General features: G+C 38.6%; 2 protein-coding genes across 18 annotated transcripts in view; both read left to right on the top strand.

Annotated features, from left to right (window-relative positions):
- The first annotated feature begins 229 nt into the window (after positions 1-229).
- Positions 230-20,770, top strand: osbp (oxysterol binding protein). 15 transcript variants are annotated; one of them, XM_073860561.1, is made up of 21 exons: positions 230-387; positions 1,501-1,671; positions 7,568-7,776; positions 7,902-8,064; positions 8,237-8,348; positions 8,428-8,626; positions 8,841-8,955; positions 9,113-9,173; positions 9,245-9,412; positions 9,492-9,737; positions 11,934-12,056; positions 12,248-12,349; positions 12,430-12,525; positions 12,669-12,856; positions 13,693-13,922; positions 14,015-14,053; positions 14,265-14,312; positions 14,412-14,435; positions 18,047-18,085; positions 18,257-18,286; positions 18,734-20,770. In XM_073860561.1, exons 2-21 carry the CDS (start codon positions 1,538-1,540, stop codon positions 18,874-18,876), a joined length of 2,469 nt encoding a protein of 822 aa, XP_073716662.1. In that variant the 5' UTR covers positions 230-387; positions 1,501-1,537; the 3' UTR covers positions 18,877-20,770. The 15 variants fall into 15 exon arrangements, with proteins under 15 accessions (XP_073716662.1, XP_073716660.1, XP_073716678.1 ...); XM_073860559.1 differs by having other exon boundaries at positions 9,110-9,173; XM_073860577.1 differs by lacking the exon at positions 14,015-14,053 and having other exon boundaries at positions 9,110-9,173.
- Positions 20,726-22,642, top strand: part of LOC129444051 (sialoadhesin) — a 24,755-nt gene continuing 22,838 nt past the window's right edge. The window contains exon 1 of one of the 3 annotated variants that reach the window (XM_055204399.2): positions 20,726-20,851. The gene's annotated coding sequence lies outside the window, so the exon portion shown is untranslated. Of the gene's footprint in view, positions 20,852-21,070; positions 21,327-22,642 lie in introns of those variants that run through there. The other 2 variants (XM_073860557.1, XM_055204398.2) reach the window with 2 other exon arrangements.

Raw genomic sequence — 22,642 nt, 5'->3', positions numbered from 1 at the left:
TATTATTATTATTATTAATCCCTATTAAATATAAAATCAAATAGCAGTTTAACAACATCAATAAGCCACACCATGTGTGTGTTATAGTGATTTTATCATGGTTAAGAGACTGTCAAACCTTGTTTAAATCACCATAAATTATAACCTACGATCACTTATTGTGTCATCATTTTACTCTTTATTTTGTACAGGGACTAATGACAAACTAATGACGATTCCTATCTTATCTAGAATATAATCATTTACGGAGATAAGTGGTTTATTGATGAGAAGCAGGCCATTGATGAAACAATGTGACTTTTATGTGAATTGTGTGGAGTTACTCACTCCTGTCTTTCATGTCACTGTGACTTCCTTCTTCTACAGAGGGGATCGTTGAAAGATCAGGTAAGAGCTGTGCTGAACTCAAAACACATTTTCAAACTTTAAGCACTTATTGCACTGTGGGTTTTATGTTTTCCCATCATGTCATGCAGTTAGGTGTGTTTTTATAGAGGTGTTGTCTGATGGTGCGCTTTATTTCGTTTTTATGGTTGTCTTTACAGAGAAATTGAAGGTTAGCACGGGCTAGTTAGCTTCACTTCAGCCCATATTTCCCCTCGCTCTGACACAATTCAATGACTGTTTATGATTTGACGTGCATTTGAAAGGTTTATAAATTATGTATAATCGCATATGTCTTTTATTTAGAGATTTATTGGCGTTTTTGAGCTTACGCGTGCATGTCTCGCGATAGCGCGTCAGTTTTATTAGCCGTTAGCTGAATTAGCCGTCAAATACTTTTTATGTGTACGTGCGTGCTTTTGACAGACATTCATATCCCCAAATTCTACTTTAATTTAAAAACCAAACTGTAAAGCTGTGTTTTGTGTCGTTATGTGTAAATTTTGTAATTTAGAGGTCGTTTGGACTCGGGGACATACAGGCCGCATTTATTTAAAGTTTAAACATGACCGAATCGTGTTTATTTTTATTAAGCAATGTCATAAATATTCATTATTAGCAGTCGTTTAAAGTGTTTCTTCAGTTTTGATGATAAATATCTTTAAGTAAGTTGTTGTCTGACCCAGCGAGTTTGTATTTGACACGTAGGCGAAACCATGAACCTCCATATATATTGACATCATGTTGACTTAGTTAGTATAACGCACGTTTTAATTTTTACGTGCAAAATTCGGACTGTGTTACAAACATATCTAGACAGCATTTTTGGGTATCAATAACATCATGCCCAAAATGTCTTCTAGGTGTACAGCGCCTAAAATGCCATTTACTGTAGGTAGGCTGGCACGCAACATTTGTTTATGTAAACAAACAGATGAGGTGTTGTATATTTGCACTGTCGATGTTGTGTGTTTATTTATGTTACACAAGTATATGTAAAAGGAATGACAGGGAGGTATGTTTGAGGCCTTTCTGTTGTAGGAACAAGTTTGTAGACATTGCCTCCTGTAGTTATCGGTGTAAACAAGCCCATTTAATCGTTTTGTGTTGACCCAGACCCCCTTCATACACTGTGAAGCCACGGGCTGTCGTGATGTCGGAGCCCAAGGCGCCCACCCCAGCCCCCGGAGACATGTACAAAGGCTGGCTCTTCAAATGGACTAATTACATCAAAGGATACCAAAGGAGATGGTTTGTCCTGAGCAATGGCCTGCTGTCTTACTACAGGTGAGATGCTGTTACTGTTTATGGACTTTTGTGACCAACACAAATGTTAGCGATTATATCTGCAGGTCTACCGTGGATTGATAGGAATGTCTGATCTGATGAACCTTTTGTGGTGGTGTCATGGTGTACTTTGGTCCCTGTGATAAGGTGCAAAATGTAGGTGGCGTTTCTTTTGGTAGCAGACTGGTTTATTATATTGACGCATAAGGACTATTATTAGATGTATCCACAAAGGCTAAAGTTATCCATTAATATTACTGCACAAAAGCAGCATTATGGACCACAGATCCAGTCTGTAAAAACTTAGCTAAAGTCATGTTTTACTGTTTTCTACATAAAATCACCTGTTAAAATATATCTTTGATATCTTTTTTAAAAAGACAAATCAAACTTTGATGCTTTTAATCTTATAATTAGATTAATACTTGGATTTTACAGGCAGGGTCACAAATAATAACCCTTAACTGATCACTCATCCCACAGTTTTTGCTTTGGGACATGATGAAGATCTTGTAGACTGACATTGGAGGAGTGACCTAAATATGAGTTGCGTTTACATTACACATCAAATTGCGCGCATTGAAATTGCAATCTGAAAATACACCCAATCGAAAAACTTCAATTTCATAAAAACTCTCATAAGTCACACAAAGCTTTTACAGTACATGCGTTGGTTTTTCAGGCAATTTGAAATAAGCAATATATCGTAAAACTGCATATAAAAAGTTTTTCGCAGTTAAATGTTTGTTAAAGTCACATGATCATTCTTTAATAGGTTTGGGAACCGAGAACCGGTTCTAATTTAGAACCCTTTTTTTTAATATAGGTACCAAAACCACGTGAAAGTTTCGCTTTTAAAAGTGGTTTCAATGCGATGCACAGGAAAGCGCTGGGAGCGGTCACTTTAAATAGCCACAGTCTTACCTCATGAATATTAATTATTTTGAGCCACTGTTTACAGTCACACAACCAAATTAACGCAGCTTACAAAAAAAAACTTGCGCTGCTGAGGTATGCTTTGTATACTTGGTGTTAAAGTATATACGGATAGTGTTGAATGTGTCTAAAAGAGAGTCAAAAGTTTGGATTCATTTCCAAAAGTTTAACGATGAAGCAAAGTGTAAAACATGTAAAAAATTTAAATCCTGCAAAGGCGGTTGTACAAGTAATATAGCCAGGAAAGATCTCGCCTTCTCTCAGAGAAAGCAGACTTGTTCATTTTTCTTCAGAAAAATAGTTTTGCTAAGATGTTAAATTGAAATTGAAATTAATTAAAGTGATTAATAAACACAAATAAAATTGCGTAATATACCCTCCAAAAAAATCTCATATGTGGTCGCTCCCAAGTATAAGGTGCTTTCCTACACTGTGGAAAAAAATCATAGGGATGGGACGGTATAAAAATTTAATATCATGATTATAGTGACCAAAGTTATCACGGTTATCAATAATATCATGGTTTTGTTAAAATGAGATGGAAATGTTCAAAAAGAACTGATACACACACTGAAAACATTTAACAAGTTTTAATTTTGAAAATGGCAATTTAATATTTCATGTCCCTGAAATTATTTCTGTGGTAAAAAAATGTATAAATCTGTCTAATAAGTTTACCGTGAATGAAAACAATACATTAACCCTTAAATGCCGCCTTGTGCAAAAAACTATGTTGCACGTGCGCGCCTGCGTCAAACTGATTCTGGCGGACAGGATTTACTGCGGGTTTTCAAAATCACGGTAATCAAACACAGTTGTAATGATAATAAAATTTTAAACGATAATACTAACCGTCAGGGCATTTTTTCATGGTTAATCTTGAAACCGGTAATCGTCCCATCCCTTTTTTCATGCTGTGGTTGCCAGAAAAGTTAATAATTAATACATTCAATTTAATGTTTTGTTAACTCCATTACAGTTTTTAATTGTATATGTTAAGATTTTCTAGCGATAACTACTTAACAGGTTTTTAACGGTAGCATTTAAACTTTTTATTTTCTACATTTTTTTTACAGTGTAGCCAGGAATGCTTAAATAACACACCAACAACGTCTCCTTTGATTAAAAATATAAAGCTAGTTCGGAGACGGGCTCAATGCAAATAATTTTTTATACTTGGGCCAGTGGATCAGGTTTTCACTTGCCCTGCCAAAATTTTTACTAGCCCCAATATAAAAATGTCAGTGTCTGTCACATATTTAAAAATAATAATTCAAAAGTCAAATATAATTGTATACATATACAGACATGTTCCAACAAAAAAGGCATCCAACGTTTCTGCTTTACGATATTGCATCGTTTCTTTCATTGTGTTTTACCCAAGTAAATGTCTGCTTCCAAGATGTTAAATAATATATACAGTATATTATTGATGAACGTATATTTTAGTGACTGAGGGTTAAGCACTGGTCCGATCGAGCAAGTGACAATACTTTTTACTGTCCTGAATGTCTCTCACGCTTGCCTCGGGCCACCGGGCAGTCCTTTATGTTGAGCCCTGCATAAACCTATAAACATCCATTACCAAGATTTTCAGAATGATTTATCACCAAAGGAAAAACAACTTTTTCGTAACAGAACATTGGTTAATGGAAACGGCATCATTTTGCAATAATTTTTAAATGTTTTTTAAGTTTTGTGCAAATCTCTAATTATGAAGACGTTGGGCCAAAAGCAACCACCTGGCAGCCGCTCACAACACCCTGGCACTGTTAAAATGAGTTTTACAAGGACAAGCAGCACTTGCTTAGTATTCATCCAAGTGCAAAGCGTATGTCTTCGAGAAAAGTGTTTTTAAGAAAGCATTTATCAGATTTTGTTGACCCTTCTTTGCGCTTTGTCTTGGCCCTGTTGGCGCTTGTCTGCCTGTAAGATGATGCCAATGTAATTAGATTTGAGTCACACCTATTAGATGGGATGCTGCGTTCATCTCTGTCAATTATTAATCGTGCGTGAGTGTCTGGAAATGTGTCTGTTTGCCGTTTCGATCACCACTGTTTGCACAACAGTTTGAGATGAGAGGATAAGACATTCTTTGAAATCCACCCACTTAACTGGATATATAAGTCTGGAAATAGTACGGTTACCAACACATCAACTGTTGGAAAGTGTGAGGCGAGGATACACACTATTTTTAGAAGCTCTTTGTTATTATTTCCTGAATAAAGGTTATTAAACACTGTTTTCAAGTGGCAGCTAAGCAGCTAGCTAGTATGTGTGCTAGAAATATTACATTTTGTACTCTTGTACAGTTCAGTGGTAGCACTTTGCTTTAGTAGCGCAAAAGGTCATGGGATCAAACACAGGGAACACGCATACTGATAAAAATGTCTACTTTGTAATGCATTGTAAGTCACTTTAAAGTGTTCGCCAAATGCATAAATGAAAATTTTAGAGCAGCACTTTCAGGCTGCGGTGGATTTGGACTTAAGACTTGACCGAATATATGATCTATCATTGATCTTAATCTTGATCAAAGTATAGTTGAAGTGTAATTTATTTATATGAATCGAGACACCTGTTCAGTCTGCATGTGCAATCAATTGTGATGTAACAATAAAGAATTACTGGTAGCATTCAATAAACTATTAAAAATTATATAATAATAATAAATTGTAATCCATGAAAACTTACTTAATGAAAGGTGTGAGACCTGTGACATCACAGTGTAAACAAAATGACACATTGTCTTTCAATTGTCCTCATGACATTGGTGTATAATCTTTTGATTGGTGGAGTGATTTTAGGTCACATGTCTTTTGCAATGGGCGTCACATGACTTTTCATCTTTGTTTAGGATGTTTCTGTGCTATGCTAAGAGAACTTTTTTAGACAAACACAGCTTTGCATTGTTTAACCAAAATATGTAAAGTACAGATTCTTTTTCAAATCGAAAACTCTTGACAAAAAGGTGCTGAATCTGATAGACTGTCTTTGTTATGCCCCTATTGGGTTGGTTTCAATAAGTGAGATCACATTGCTGTGCACGTTCAGCAATATATATCTGCTTTAACTGAGCATGAGACCTGGGGCACGTTCAAGTTCTAACCCGTGCAAAACGTTTTTCTACGGTTTCCAGGTTGAACGACATGTTTCTTGGTAATGGTGTGCAACAGGGTTTGAGATGGGTTTTCTCTTGTTTGGTGGGTGTGCCAGAATAAACCAGACAACTTGCACAATGGGTCCAAGTTTAGATGTTCTCTCTCATTCTGGACGGGCAGTGACTGTAACATCAAGTTTACCATATTAAACGCTTATTTTTAAAGATTTTATCAGGTTCGAGAAACAGTTAAAAAACAACACAAAGAATTGCATTCTCAGCGACCATGGTTGCAACTCGTGCGTCACAAAAACCTGGTGTTAAATGCATCATCATTTCTGTTTCAAAAATGTTGTGCAACGTTTTGTCGGCGCTGAACGCAGCCCTGTTTTTAGTCTGATATTAGATACAGACATAGCGGTAATAACAGGATGTATCTACTGTCATGGGATTAATGGAAACTCTATCCAGAGGCATTTCTCGAATGCTTGCATTTCAGTGCTGATTCATGAATATTGCATCAGACACTGAATTACAGCTGTCAGGTTCAAGTTTTGCTTTATAGTGAATTTCCAGAGAATGTCATTAATATTTTATGTGTTTTCACACTGACGGCTTATTTGTTACAAAATTAAATTTTAAGATAATAACATTAAAATTAGGGTTACATAACGATTAATCATGAGTAATCTATTGCAGAATAAAGGTTTTTGTTTACATCATATATGTGTATAAATACTTAATAAATATACATTTTTTCTTAAAATTATACATGTATGTGTGCATATTTATATATACATAATTATTATTCACAGTTTACACAAATATCTGATGTAAACAAAAACCTTTATTCTGCAATAGATTAATCGTGATTAATCGTTATGCAACACTAATTTTAATGTTTGTAAAGTATTTTAGCCTAATTCACTACAAATAATTTCACAATCTCGTATCACATTATTAAAATGTTACTGTATTATCACATTGTTTAATATTTAAAACATTAGTCTAGGGCTGCAACTAACGTTTTCGCAATCGATTAATCGGACGATTATTATCTGATTAATGAACTAATCGGTTAAAAATCTAAACGTCTATTAATTCGATTTTTCACTTATTATAGCTAGATAAAATGGGGATGGGCACGGGTAATCGATTGCTCGGGTACTCGAACGTAGCATCGACGATTGATCACGAAAACGATGATCGTGTGGGTTATTTTTTATTATTTTTTTGTGGTTATATAGTGGCATTTGGATATCTGGTTAGTGTTCCAAGCGCCTGTGATAGTAAAGACTGTGAAGCTTGTGCTTTGACTGGCATATTTTAAAGCGCGCTGGTGCACATCCACAATGGGAGTTAAACTTTCTCTCCAGTACATAACTTGGTTTAAGTCTTGCATTTTGTGCAGATATATGCACATTCTATAATACATTTATGCTGTTTCAAGGCTCTGTCATGGTTTCTTCAAAAATAAGTTTTATTTTAGTGTTTTTATAAAAAAAATCACCATGATGCCCTTTGGTTACCCCGCCCCCAGTTAATCGAGTACTTGTTTATTAGACCTATGAATTAATCGAAATGAAAACATGCATGCCTTTTTCTAAAATTTATGAGTGCACAACTTAGATTAGGGTCCGCTGGACAAAACAATGGTTGTGCAGGAGCTTGTGACATCACAGACCAATGAATCGATAATGAAATTTGCTGACAACTATATTTATAATCAGTTAATATTGATTAGTTGTTGCAGCTCTAGATTAATCATCTTTCAATGGGTCACCTCAAACTTGAGCAAATTCAGCAACAAGTTCTTCTATTGTGGCAGCATTGTGATTTTTTTGTGACGTAATATTTCAGGACCCAGGCGGAGATGGGTCACACATGCCGGGGCACCATCAACCTGGCCACGGCCAACATCACGGTGGAGGACTCGTGTAACTTCGTCATTTCTAATGGCGGCGCGCAGACGTACCACCTGAAGGCCAGCTCAGAAGTGGAGCGTCAGCGCTGGATCACCGCCCTGGAGCTGGCCAAAGCCAAAGCTGTCCGCATGCAGGCAGAATCCGGTCAGTCACACAGCAACTGTCAAACTGGATTGAGTGAATGCATATTGTTTTCATGATGCATAGAGATGATAACCTACAACAAACAAATAAGAAGTTTTACCATGATTATTTCTCTTTACCTGCAGACGACTCTGGAGATGATATCTCGAGCACACCTCCGGCTTCAGGGCAGGGTGGAGGTTCACGCAATTCAGAGGTGCAGTCCACCCTCCGAACTCTTGGCAGCAAGGTGGAGGATCTGAGCACCTGTAATGACCTCATCGCCAAACACGGCTCTGCTCTTCAACGGTCAGTCAATCTTTATCCTAAACGTTATCCTATATGCATATGGCAGACACTCCCGAAGTAACTTACATTTAGGTACACAAGTCCAAAAGTTCCCTGGAAATTGTGGTGTTGTTAGCACCTGTTTATACTAGCATGTGATGTGTAATCTGTCGATTCCTGTGCTCTCCCTCAGGTCCTTGTCTGAGCTTGAAGGAATTCGAGTGGGAGGAGAAAATAGCGAAAAGATTCGGCAGGTCACGGAGAGAGCCACGCTCTTCCGCATCACCTCCAACGCCATGATCAACGTAAGACAGCTACACAATATTTGCTTAGGATTAATGCAAAGCCATATTCTTAACACTTCTCCAACAATCTGACACCCAGGCGTGCCGGGACTTCCTAGCATTGGCTCAGGCTCACAGTAAACGCTGGCAGAAAGCCTTGCAGGCTGAGAGAGAGCAGCGAATGCGGTTAGAGGAAACACTGGAGCAGCTCGCCAAACAACACAATCATCTAGAGAGAGCTTTTAGGGGCGCTACTGTACTGCCTCCTTCCCAGAGCAATCCCTCCATTGATAGCAAAGGTGCAGGACCACTGCTAAACCTACAAAACTTTCTGCAGAAACATGTTTTAGCTTAACAATTCATATAGGTGTGTAATTCATGGATGACAAATACGGGGTGATTATTTTGATCAAGCGTTTGGTTTGAATTAGGCCACGTGTGCAAAAAGTGAGATTGAAAAGTTGGTGTGCATGTGGCCATTGATCCTCTTGTTCTTCTTAATCTGTCTTGTAGGCTCCGCTCAAGGAAAGGGCGATGCTAGCGATGAAGACGAGGAGAACGAATTCTTTGATGCGTGCGAGGAAGTACAAGAGTTCATCACTGTGCCAGCAGACCCCAAATATCACAGGTCTTTATTTACTCGCTTACTCCTGTTGTGTGCTCCCTGTTAACCTACTTCTCATGTAAGTGTTACCTTACTGGACCTAAGTTTGTGTCTTCCTCTCCCCTTCCTCTGTTCTCCTCTCTGTCACTCTCTCAAACTTTCTTTCGGTTTCTCTCAGGAGATCTGGCAGCAACGTGAGCGGAATCAGTAGCGAGATGGGAATGGATGACGGAACGACATCGGTACGGGATGCAGAAACACATTCTAAATACTACTAAATAGTGGATATGCTATTAAAAAAAACTTCTTACAGCTGGATGAACAGTCACTGGCGTCCAATCCCGAATCCCCTCAGTCGCAGGATGTAGTGCCCATGAAGAAGAGGCGGACCCGCATCCCAGATAAACCAAATTACTCGCTCAATCTATGGAGCATCATGAAGAACTGTATCGGAAAAGAGCTCTCCAAAATCCCAATGCCTGTATGCTCATCCATCTCTCCAATCTGAATTCCAACTCTTGCATTCAGCAATCGTTTAGTGCTCTTTTCGTCTCTTGCAGGTGAACTTCAACGAGCCCCTGTCCATGCTGCAGCGTCTCTCAGAGGATCTCGAGTACTACGAACTGCTGGATCGGGCCGCCAAGTGCCAGAGCTCTCTGGAGCAGATGTGCTATGTGGCAGCTTTCACTGTTTCCTCGTACTCCACTACAGTTCATCGTACAGGCAAACCTTTCAACCCTCTGCTGGGAGAGACATTTGAGCTGGACCGCATCCAGGAGAGCGGCTACAGGTCTCTCTGCGAGCAGGTGATTGGACCTACCTCTGATTGATGTTGAGATGAGCTTATTAAAGGACACCTATTATGCAAATTTTTACATGATGAAATTTAAGTCTCAGGTGTGCCTGGAATGTGTCTGTGAAGTTTTAGCTCAAAATACCACACAGATCATTTATTATAGCATATAAAATGCCCCTATTTGCAAAAACATGCGTTTTTGTGTGTGTGTACCTTTAAATGCAAATGAGCTACTGCTTCTCACTCCCTTAACATAAGCCAGTAAGCGCTTTCAGTTAAAATAGATCTGATTTCTATTAAAGGATAAGTCCATTTCCTTAAAAGAAAAATCCAGATAATTTACCCACCACCATGTCATCCAAAATGTTGATGTCTTTCTTTGTTCAGTTGAGAAGAAATTATGTTTTTGAGGAAAACATTCCAGGATTTTTCTCATTTTAATGGACTTTAATAGAGCCCAACACTTAACAATTTTATTGCAGCTTAAAATTGCAGTTTCAAAGGACTCTAAACAATCTCAAACGAGGCGTAAGGGTCTTATCTAGCGAAACGATCGTCATTTTTGGAAGAAAAGTGAGAAATATGCGCTTTTAAACCCGCAACTTCTCTAGGCCAGCACGACCTCACGTAATTGTGTAATGACGTCAAAAGGTCACGTGTTACATATATAAAACGCACATTTGCGGACCATTTTAAAGGGGACAGAGAATGAAAAACCATTTTTACCTTGTCTTTGTTGAATAATGGTAGTCTACCTGCATTCACGAACATACAAAAAGTGCTAAACATCTCAGTCTCATAGAAATTCCTCTTTTAGAAATGTCAGCAAGAAAACGGCCCAATCTGAAAAACTGATGCTTATGACATCAAAGGCATCTCCCTGCCCCTCCACTTTAAAATAATTGGCTACATTTTTTGAGTGGCAGCAAAGTCAGCCAATCAGTAATGAGATTGCAAGTTAAGCCAGTAGGGGTAGCCAAATAGGTGCAAAACCACTTGTTTAAAATCCCCACCCTAATAGAGCTATCTGAGAGAGGTTTTTAGGAAGCTTCTAAGGCATTACAGACTCAAACAAAAAAATTTTTGTCTACATGTCACATAACAGAACAAGGATAAATACCCCGTTCAATCATTCTATGTCACCTTTAAACAATAAACTGACACAAAGTCTCTCTTTCTCCACACTTGTAAACACTGGGGCGTAGTTTCGCATACGTCATCTGTGACCTCTTGACGTGATGACGCATTACGTGGTCGCGCTGGCACGTCACACGACCGGAGGAAGACGAGAAGTTGTGGTTTTAAAGCACATATTTTAATTTTTTTGCCAAAAATGACTATCTTTCTGCTAGATAAGACCCTTATGCCTCGTTTGAGATTGTTTAGAGTGCTTTAAACTGCAATTTTAAACTAAATTAAAACTGTTAAGTGTTGGGGTCCATTGACGTCCATTAAAATTAGAAAAATCCTGGAATGTTTTTCTCAAAAAACACAATTTCTTCTAATACAATCTGAGACAATAGTATCTCACTATTGTACAACTCGCAGAAACTAGGGTAAAGCACGACTTTCAATCAGTGGCTGTGGGTGGGGCTTTAGCGGTGTGACATCACATTAACAGATTAAGAGAATAAAAATGGCACGTCTAATTGGTTTTATAGTGATAAAAATCCACCCACTTATTTTTTTATTCATTTTTGGGTGTCACACAACATTTATGGCAACACACATTTTGTCACCTTATTAACACCTTAATAATAATCAGTGCCCTTTAACTCTTCCCAGCCAGCGGCACCATTTTTAAGATTTTTACCAAATTATCAAATGAAAGAAAAGACCCTCTGCTTTCAAACAACAACAACAACAAAAAAACTTTCATCCTACTGTTCTCTTTTGATCACATCTCACATATGTGCAGGTTTCTTCAAAAATACCAAATTTTGAGCAAAAAGCTGAGATAATTGCATTTTCTGATAGAAATCTGATTCAGAGCCATGATCAAAACATGTGAGTTAGAAATATTTGACCTATGGGGTTGCTTCCGGTTTTATAAGTTGGATAAGAGCTCCATCTGGTGGATTATAGCGAAAATATGGATTGCCAGAAAAACTTGTCATTGGCAGGGAAAGAGTTAATATGGATAGGGATCACATGCAAAGTGAATTGTGTTTGAGTGGTGAATTCAGTTTCCTGTTTCTCTCCTCAGGTGAGTCATCATCCCCCGGCTGCGGCCCATCACGCAATCTCCGAGCGAGGCTGGACCCTGAGACAGGAGATTGCCCTGGCCAGCAAGTTCAGGGGCAAATACCTCTCTATTATGCCTCTCGGTAAGGGCTTTACTATCTTTTATTTTAAGTTTAATGATCATTCAAGCATGTACAAGGAAGTTGGTTCCTTTTCTTAAAATTATATACCTTACATATATACATAACATAATATACATAACATAATAATCAAGAATTGTAACGGAAAGTGTGTTTTAATGCATAATTGTATAAATTGCTTGTTTGCATACTCGGTTCAATTCATTGTATATTCGAAAAGAGTAACAATCACTACACCTGGAAAAAAGTCACAACCACAGTGCACAATATCATTGTTGGGAAACTGTGGATAGATCAGGTGAGAGCCTTTATGATTAAACATAGTTTTTACATTAAAAATTTTATTTTAAAGCTTATTTGTGTTTCTGTCATCTCAAGTCAGGAGAAATCGACGTCGTGAACCACCAAACGGGCGACCGGTGTCACCTCAAATTCGCCCCGTACAGCTACTTCTCCAGAGATGTGGCCAGAAAGGTGATTCACGAACCCTTCCGCTCATTCAGCATTCGGCTGTGTCCATTTCTTCCTCTTTGTAGCCTTTGTGCTTCTGCAATGTACGGTCATCTGTCGTCTTTCGTTTCCTCCTTGCGTAATGCTCTCTCTTATTCTCTATTTAGGTCACGGGCGTGGTGACGGATAAGGACGGGAAGGCGCACTACGTTCTTTCTGGGACGTGGGACGAGAAGATGGAGTGCTCGCGTGTGATGCAAAGCACCAGAGGAGGAGAGAACGGTGCAGAGGGCAGACAGAAAACCGTCTATCAGACGCTTAAAGCCAAAGAGTTATGGAGGAAAACACCACTGCCGTAAGACCCTTCAAGTGTAGTCCACCGAACAAAACAAAATTTTGGCAATGTCCTGTCAAGCTTGTATGCTATATTTTATATATTACATTATAATACACAATTTCAGCTTTCTCTTATAGTTTAGTTTTATCTTAAAGGGACATTCCACTTTTTTTTGAAAATATAGAAATTTTCCAGCTTCCCTAGAGTTAAACATTAGATTTTTACAGTTTTGGAGTCCATTTAGCTGATCTCCAGGTCTGGCGCTGGCACTTTTGGCGTGGCTTGGCACGGTCCATTGAATCTGATTAGACCATTGGCATCGCGCTAAAAGTAACCAAAGAGTTTCGATATTTTTCATATTTAGAAATTAACTCTTCTGTAGTTACATTGTGTACTAAGATCGACAGAAAATTACAAGTTGCGATTTTCTAGGCAGATATGACTAGAACTATACTCTCATTCAGGCGTAATAATCAAGGACTTTGTTGCCGTAACATGGCTGCAGGAGGTGCAATGATATTACGCACTGCCTAAAAATAGTCCCCTTAGTAACTTTCAATGGCATAGGACTATTTTCGGGCAGTGCGTAATATCACTACGCTGCCTGCAGCCATGTTACAGCTGCAAAGACTCTTTGGTTATTTTTGGCGTGATGCTGGTGGTCTGATCGGATTCAGTGGATTATGCTAAGCTATGCTAAAAGTGCTAGCGCCAAACCCGGAGATTAGCTGAATGGATTTCAAAACTGTAAAAATCAAATGTTAAACTTTAGGGAGCTGGAAAATGAGCATATTTTAAAGTGGAATGTCCTTTTAAAGTACATGTTATTTTAACAACCTATTGCTTTTGTTCAGGGACGGTGCTGAAAACATGTACTTCTTCTCGTCACTGGCACTGACGTTGAATGAGCCGGAGGATGGCGTGGCTCCCACGGACAGCAGGAGGCGACCGGATCAGCGTCTGATGGAGCAGGGCCGCTGGGAGGAGGCCAACGCTGAAAAACAGCGACTGGAGGAGAAACAGCGCGCCGTCCGCAGAGAGCGGGAGAGGGAGGCCATCCGTACCGCCAGCCCTACAGAAGAGGGTAAGAACAAGGCACACAAGCCCTCGATTTTTCTCTACTTTTCTCTTTTGGCCGTCTCTCTCGTTCACTCCTGTCTCTGTTATTCCCTCAAGCTCTCATTGAGGACTCAATATCTGACTCGCCTTTTAAAAGCAAGTACTCCTGCTTTTCTTTCCTTCTTTGTTTTCTCTGTTTCACCCTCTTGTCACACACTAACACGCGGACGGCTGTAATGATGCCTGTATGCACATTAATATAGCATGTTGCTCACCTTCATTCATTCATTCATTGTATTCTTTCTGTTTGTCTTAATTTGCACCCCTCTTTTTTAAATTTGCTGCTCGTCTTTTCAACTCTGATCAGATGAAGATGTCGAGATTGCCACCGAGCCCTCTGAGACCACTTTGAAAAGCAAGTACCATCCCATCTCACTCTTGAATCACTCTTGTCTGTAATGCTCATCATCCAATCATCTTTTACTTCCTCTCTGTCTGTCTGTCCCTCCATCAGCCGACACTGACGAAACCTCCTCAAGCAAGTAGTCATTGTGTAGTTAAAACCAGAGCTGTGTAGTTTGAATCAGTTCATGGTTGACACGCATCTACATTGAGTTAGGGGACAGACGCTATTTTAAAATAGTTAGATATGCAATGAAAGTTGTAGTATGATGAAATATCTTTATAATGAGCAGATCATTGAACATTTTATTATGTCATAGATTTCTAAAACATGTTGCTTTCCATTTAACCTCCACTAGGGGGCAGTGTGAACTTAAAAGTAGTAGCAGAGTGTAGAGACCAAGGGTGCCCAAAAAGGACACCGGCCTGCCAGGACCGAATTTGGGCACCCCTGCATTAGACAAAGAGCTGTATGGATGACATTGATCACTAGGGGTGTCACGAGTCTCCAGGTCCTCGATTCGATTGCATTTTCGATTCTGGGACCACGATTCGATTCTTGATTTTTACTTTTTTTAAAGCACAAAAAATGCTATGCCATCTTTAGACTAGACTTGTGAAATATAATATCTGACCTTAAACCCCGAAATGTCCTGCCATGCTAGTCGTGCTGCCAGTGGAAAAATATGGTACACGGGTGATTCTCGCGAATCTAGACTTATGAGGTATCGTGAACATTTTGATAAAAAAAAGTAACTGCAAAGTAAGAGTATCAAAATAAGAAGCATACAGTTACAAACATCTCTTCATGTGCACATGATTTCATATGACATCATACAAACAAATTTTGTTGTTTTGTCCACATTTAAGGGGAAAATTTCATTACCGCAACGTGTCCATGACTGGATTTGGGTTCTTTGACATGGAAATATTTATAATTTAAAAAATCTATAAAATAAAAAGCTTCAGTGCATGTTATACTATAAACATTTACAGTAGAGAAACATGTGGTATTTGGTGATCATTGATAAATGTAGAGACAATAATAAGGAATATAAATGTGTCCAAGACCAATTTTCTCATTCTCCGAAACAATTTTCAATCATTGTTTAAGCCCTTAAGGAACTAAAATTTTCAAAAAATAATTGTTGGAAGGGACATAATTGACTGTGACACTCAAGATGGCTACCAGGTAAGCAGTTCTTATTTTTTTCTCCAGATAAAAGTTTAAATTTTGTTTGTCATAGTACCAAGACAACTTTTTAAGTTCTCATTACCGAAACATGAGTTTGTAAATGCATATATTTAATGTAATATCATGTTGCAGTAATGATCATTTTTGATAATGATAATCTAAAAAATGTAAATAATTCTATAGGAAAAATATTTTAAATCCTCTAAAAATAATGGTTATAGTAAGTTCAGACCTAAATCTTATATGCGCAAGTGCTTCAAGGGCTTTTTAAAAATTCTGATGCTGGACACCTTCTAAAACTGGATTTCGTGAGAATCACCCATATGCACATACCTGATAAAACGAAACTTCCTGTCAGTACTTTACACCTTAAAATCGTGCTTTTATTACCGTCAGACGAGATTGTGAGACTATACCCCAATAAGTCATGTTTAAATGCTGTTTTCATAACTCTTAAGCAACTGGAATAAGTTGTTGTGAAACTTAAACAGGTCTCAGTTCAGAGAAACAACCGGTCCTGGCACAGACGCTGTTCTGCTGTGGATGCGCACGTGCTCTGATTGAGTTGAGCGGTAGGCGCTTGCTGTTTTTTGTTTCCCATGTAAAGAGCAGCTGGCGTGGTGTCTCCTGCATCTGCCATGCTATCTTTTGACTGGCTGTAGCTAGCGAAGTTAGAGGAGGTTGGCTGGCAGCACTCAACATGTGTTTTTTCCCGCTTGGCGGGCCGACCGGACGTGGCATGGTGGCGTGGAGGCATCGACGATTCCATTTGTTTTAATTGGCAGTTCGAGGTTGTGACTTAATTTCGATCGATTTCGATTTAAAATGGAAATCACGACACCCTTATTGATCACAGAGTTTCTGGATAATCCAAAAGCCTCTGGAAAATTCCCATCTGTTGGCCTAAAAAATATGTCATCCCTAAGGGTGTCACCGAAATTTAGTCACAGCCTCGAACTTCGAATTTAAAGGGGGGGGGGTTTCAATGGTATTTCAAGCATTTTGACTTATTAACACAGTTATAGATTTGTTTCCTCATGCTAAACGTAGGCAAAGTGTCAAAAAAGCAGTTGGACATGTTACAGTATTTCTGTGCCGAATGCACTTCACCAGGGTTCATACAAGTTTCGGAAAGTTTTTTTCGTTTACAGTTCCAACTGACGTTTCAGGGGTTTTCTATACGTATCACTTCTTTAAATGGGCACTTCCGCTGGAAATCCCCGCCCACCCATCAATCAGCGGGAGACACTAGAGCTTGCAAACAGCTCATCACGCCACTCAGCTTTGTTTAATTTAAAAAGTCAACAATGGCACGAAAGATGAAGTGTGTTTTTGGATGTAAGGAGAAGACATCCAGCCTTATGAAAACGATGGATATAGTTTATAATCCGGGTAGCAGCGGAGTTTTGCGTGTGTGTTTGATGCGGTGGATTTTCCCAACCGGGTCATGACGAGTTGCACGCGTTAAGTAAGACTTCTGTCTTATGTTGGAAATAGTCGTGTGCATATTATATAAATGACACGAACATGTAGTGAATCATAACTTAAAACAGTGTTGTATAGTGTTGTATGACTCGTACTTGCTCCTCCTGCAGTATAACTCCTCCTTCGTCATTTTTTCGTACGTTATCGGAAAGATTCGGTAAAGCTAATCTTTCTTTTATAAATCTGATTAAACTAAAGACTCTTCGGAGATATAAAGGATGTAATACTACTCTATAGGTACTCCAGATTAACATCAGAAATGCAGAAACAGCGTGTGTTAAGTGAGCTTTGAGAATGGAATCGTCGATGCTGCCACGACCCCATGTCACGTCCGGCTTGCCAAGCTTTTGTAGTGTAAACGCACATATAAATGAATGTGTTCAAACAGCCACACGCGACCGCCTTCTCTCCACCCATTTATCTAATCTGAGGTACTGAACACAATGTTTTACGTCTTTTCTGACTTCCGGTACGAACACACGGTGAACAGCGCTATTTATAGCCTTTCATTGATAAAACTAAAGTGGCTGATCTCCGCAGTTTCATTTTGCAAGCTTGTGAAAGAACTTATTTCATCAATTGCGCTGAGAATTCAGAGAAAGCTGAAAACACTGCGCAGCATGTTTACTTGCAAAACAAGCAGGTGACTCTGACAAAATATTAGTGCGCATTCATATAAACTCATCATTACTCCCGCTCGCGTTTAAATGACAAGGTGCAAATTAGTCTACTGACAGGAATGTTCATCTGACAGGAAGTTTCATTTTACCAGGTGTGTGCGTGTACCATATTTTTCCACTGGTTCAAGGTCAGATATTGTATCGCATAAAGGTCTGGTCTGGGGATTGCATAGCATTTTTTGTGCTTAAAAAAACGAGGCAAAGACCGAAAATCGAACCGAACCATAACCTTAGAAATCGAAAATGTAATCGAATCGAGGATTTGAAAAATCTTGACACGCCTGGTCATCCCCATTTTTGTTAATGTTTTCTTTATTCTTCTCCCTCACATCCTAATATCCTCACTCATCTTTTGTTTGCTTGCATCCTCCTTTTCTACTAATGTAGCTGAAACACTCCATGGCTCTCACCCGCCAGAATACTCAAGCAAGTACCACACACACATATATATTATCATTACCCCATTTTTATCACGATGCGTACCCATCACACTGATCAATCATAACATGGCTATTGTGGAGTTGGGTTTATCGTGATATAGTTTAAGATGAAGAATGAGATGCTCATTGTGTTACTGTTTGCTCTTTGTTGCTCTAGTGGAGGGGCCTTATGGAGCTCCAGTCAAAAGCAAGTAACATTCACCCAAAAACCTTCCCAGACCCTTCATCTCTCACCTGCACCTTTTCTGTTTATTTTATTCAGTCTCTGTCTATTGCATAAATGTTGTGTGAAATGAGTAAAAGTTTTGATTGTAGGTAAAAGTTTAAATGTGATAGCATCTGTTGTTGTCATTAGTTGTTGTTGTGACAGATCAGTCAATGTTTAGTGTCTAGTAAGCTGCTAAAAAATGAAAATTTCGTTCTAAACATTTAGAAATGTGTGTTCAAGCCAAATTTAGATCTGGCTGGTGTCCCACTAGCTCCGCATTCCTTAAAAAAGCAGTTGGTTGGTGTGACACCCGCAACCAAAATCAGCTAGTTTTGAGTTAGCTAGTGGGACGCTACCTCCATGCACCTGCTCTTCTCCACAATCACGTGGTTGTTTACTTAAATATCTGTGTTTGTATCCAAGCAGGCGTTCACGCGGACAGCTACAAGGCAATGTGGTTCGAACGGCGCGTGGACCCGGCGACAGGAGAGCCCACGAACATCTACAAAGGGGGTTACTGGGAAACGAAGGAGCAAGGGAACTGGGAAGGCTGCCCGGAAATCTTCTAATCCAAATCGCGCACACCTCCCCTCCGCCCAGGAAGAGTGGACTATAAACCATCCCATGACACCTCACCCCCCCCTCACAAAAACTTAACAAGCGAACACTTAGACAGGTGCCCCCTTCTCTCTATCCATATGGTAGTATCAAGATGAACTTTAACACGTCCCTCTTTCTACCCCACAATGTTCGGGATTAGAGGAAATGGTTTGGTTGTTAGCATTAGGAAAGCTTGTCTTTTATTCAATCCCTTTTTAGGATCTGTGCTTCGTAGTCCTCCAGCGCCATCTGCTGGAGGGAGGAGGGCATTTTGAAAATGAAGGGATATGGGGGTGCGTTTCAGAGAAACCCTGTAGAGCTCTTTCCTTTCATTGCGTGTGTTTGTGTGAGAGAAATCTTGCAGGTGATTCTGTCCGCCTTGGTTTGTGGATTCATTCAATACGTAATTTTCCGAAAACCTGTCGGTGCTGGTTTATTATGGAACCCAGGAGGATTTTTGTCGAGTCTTCTCCCGACTTTTCATAATGACCACGTCTACCAAGCCAAGGACAGTTCACGAGGTCTCCTAATAGTGACCCACACGAATGCAAGTGTTTCTAAAATCGAACGATAGCTGTGCGACTGATATTTTCTATGTATTCATACCCATTTATGTTAAATATAGCACAATGCACCAGTGTTTGTTTTGACACAGATGGTGAATAAGAATTCAGAGCTTAAGCAAAGCTGTTGTACGGCTAAAATATAGCACATGAGTTGCATAAACTTTTATTTTTTAAGCTTGAACTGTCATTGTATGGAAAAGAGCGCCATGAAGATTCCTCAAAAGTTTTCCTTTTTCGTTTTCCTCCGAGAACATGAGGGAATAATGACAAAAACTTTATTTCAGGATGAACACGTCTATAAGTGATCACTCTAAACATTTAATACCTAACCAGTGTGCACCTGTGATCTCCAGATTAACATGTTTTGCTGATCTGAGTTCATGTATTTAACATGATAATGAAGAATGATTATCATCTCTATGTAATTTCCAATAACCCACATTGTTGATGCGACCCCTCACGTCCGATCACAGATGCATTATGGTCCGTAACCTCATCTTTCTGAAAGGCCTTAGATCTGCCGTGTCCACAAACTGAGGTGTACAGATGTATATGAGTGTGTGTGTGTGTGTGTTTATATGCATAGGAGGTCAAGGGAGGAGTCTTGTGTATGTGCGTGTGTGATCATGAGTGATGTATTTGGGGTTTATTGTATATTCCAACTAAAAGAAAAACTGCTTTTTATTTTCAAGTGTACTTAAATACGTGCGTGGGATAAAACAATGCAGCGATGCAACGCGAAAACATTGCAAATGTTTGTGTATATAGATATCTATGGAATAATGAAGTAAAAATATTCACACGATTAATAACAAGATTCTTATGCTGATACTGACAGCTAGAGTTATAATTATGATGGTAATTTTGATGTAGCTTGAGGGTTCGACACGATTTATTTTTGACTTTATATCTTTTTATTTTTCATGACGTTAAGCTATGACATGTTTAGGTCTATCTCCCATATCAAAAATGAATCAATGTTTTGCTAATTGTCCTGACTAATTGTAATATTTTATATATGTCTGTCTGTCTATCCTCTCATTCTGTTAAAACAACATGAATTCACATGAATTTTACTGCTGGATACAATAATTGCATATTATAGTTTATTTTTTTTGTAAAACATTTTCTTTTGACAGTCGTTCCACAAGTTTTTCCTTTTCCTGTCTGTTTCTCCCTCTCTTGGCCTCAGATCATTGTGTGATGACACAGAATTGCTCTTGACTGTCCTCGTGATGCAAACTGATGATGAAATAAAAGCTGGTTTGGAAAAGGAAATAATCAGACATACACAACTGCCTGTTGTTATGCGTCTGTCATTCTATGCCACCTTTGACATAATGCTTCGATAGAAAAACACCTGCTGAGATTATAAAAGGTAATCCAGATGGTGGATAGTTTAACGCACAGATTTTCCACCTCAAGTACTGTATATTGCAAAGATGATCAATTCTGTCTGTCAACTTAAGGTATCCGTAACTATCAAGTCAAAAACCACCTTAAGCCAGCGTATAAAATCTTTTTGCGAGTGGCATTTCACTTACTTATACTCATGCGATATGCACATAAAATCATTGTGAAAACCCTTAAATCCAAAGTCGCTTATTGAACTTGTGTGCATAGCTAATTGGAATATCACAATAAACAAAATTGCACGAAATTGAAAATACGGCCCATGGAAACGCATCAATTCCGCAAAAACTTCCATATATGGCAGAAAAGTTTTTTCGCTTGTATGAGGTGGTTTTCAGGCAATTCGGAAAAGGTGCCTCGTGAGTTCAAACAGCGCGCATTCTGGATTTAATTTATGTTCTCCTCAGACGACAGTTTCCGTTTCTGTGGTAAATTCTGAGGTAAGTTTTCCTTAATTCCTGGTTACTTCATTAAAATAAGTTCACAGTAATGTTCATTTTGTTGTTAGTAATTCGATATGCCTAATATATTATGAACTTTAATGTTGACTTTTAATGTAAAGCTGACCGTTTGACTGAGCTTGTGACGTAGCTATGAGCTAATGCAGATCTTTTATTTGTCTTTACGTTTTATAAAAATGTGTTATGTTTGTTATTACATTTATTTGACATTGTTTAGTTCAGTGGTTCTCAAACTTTTTACACCAAGTACCACCTCGGAAAATATTTGGCTCCAAGTATCACCAATATGACCAAAATCCAGAGTTATAGTAGGCTTAACTATTCAGAGCTATGCCCAATTCAAAAACGTTTCTTTCTAAGAATATTTCTTATTTGTATTCCTTATACAAATATTTATTATTGTCAGCCAACCATTACAGAGTTTAAACATTAACACTGCACTGTGCTTACAAGTAAATAAAAACTTAAATAAGATTAATGATTAAATTAAAATGTGCCCAAATGTTAAATAAAAACTGTACTGTACTTAAATGTTAAAATGTTGTACTTAAATATATTTTGAGATTAATCACACCCTGTACTTAAATATATTTTCATATTATTTTCAGCAAGTTAAGGATATACTAATATTTTTGTTAAACATTTTTTATTAAACATAATTTATATGCCACAAAGTAAACCATCAGACTGAACAAATTCACTCACTAGATTTATGAGGAATTTTATGTTCTTGTGAACTTGTGCTCTATTAGTAAACCCTTTGGTTTCCTATATAAAAAATGATAGAATAATTAGTGGGAGCATTTAATACAGATTTATTATTGATTACTAAACTACACAGCAACCTTACCTTTGCTCCCTGAAAGTGGATAATGTAACATAGTTGTTTTGGCAGAACATCTGTCACCTTCAGAGCCCACACACACACACACACTCACCTAAAGGATTATTAGGAACACCTGTTCAATTTCTCATCAATGCAATTATCTAATCAACCAATCACATGGCGGTTGCTTCAATGCATTTAGGGGTGTGGTCCTGGTCAAGACAATCTCATGTCAGAATGCGAAAGAAAGGTGATTTAAGCAATTTTGAGCGTGGCATGGTTGTTGGTGCCAGACAGGCCGGTCTGAGTATTTCACAATCTGCTCAGTTACTGGGTTTTTCACGCACAACCATTTCTAGGGTTTACAAAGAATGGTGTAAAAAGGGAAAAACATCCAGTATGCGGCAGTCCTGTGGGCGAAAATGCCTTGTTGATGCTAGAGGTCAGAGGAGTTGGGCTGCCTAATACA

The sequence above is a fragment of the Misgurnus anguillicaudatus genome, chromosome 3 (genome assembly GCF_027580225.2).
Source record: "Misgurnus anguillicaudatus chromosome 3, ASM2758022v2, whole genome shotgun sequence".
NCBI lineage: Eukaryota > Metazoa > Chordata > Actinopteri > Cypriniformes > Cobitidae > Misgurnus > Misgurnus anguillicaudatus.
This window is presented reverse-complemented; position numbering and strand designations above follow the sequence as displayed.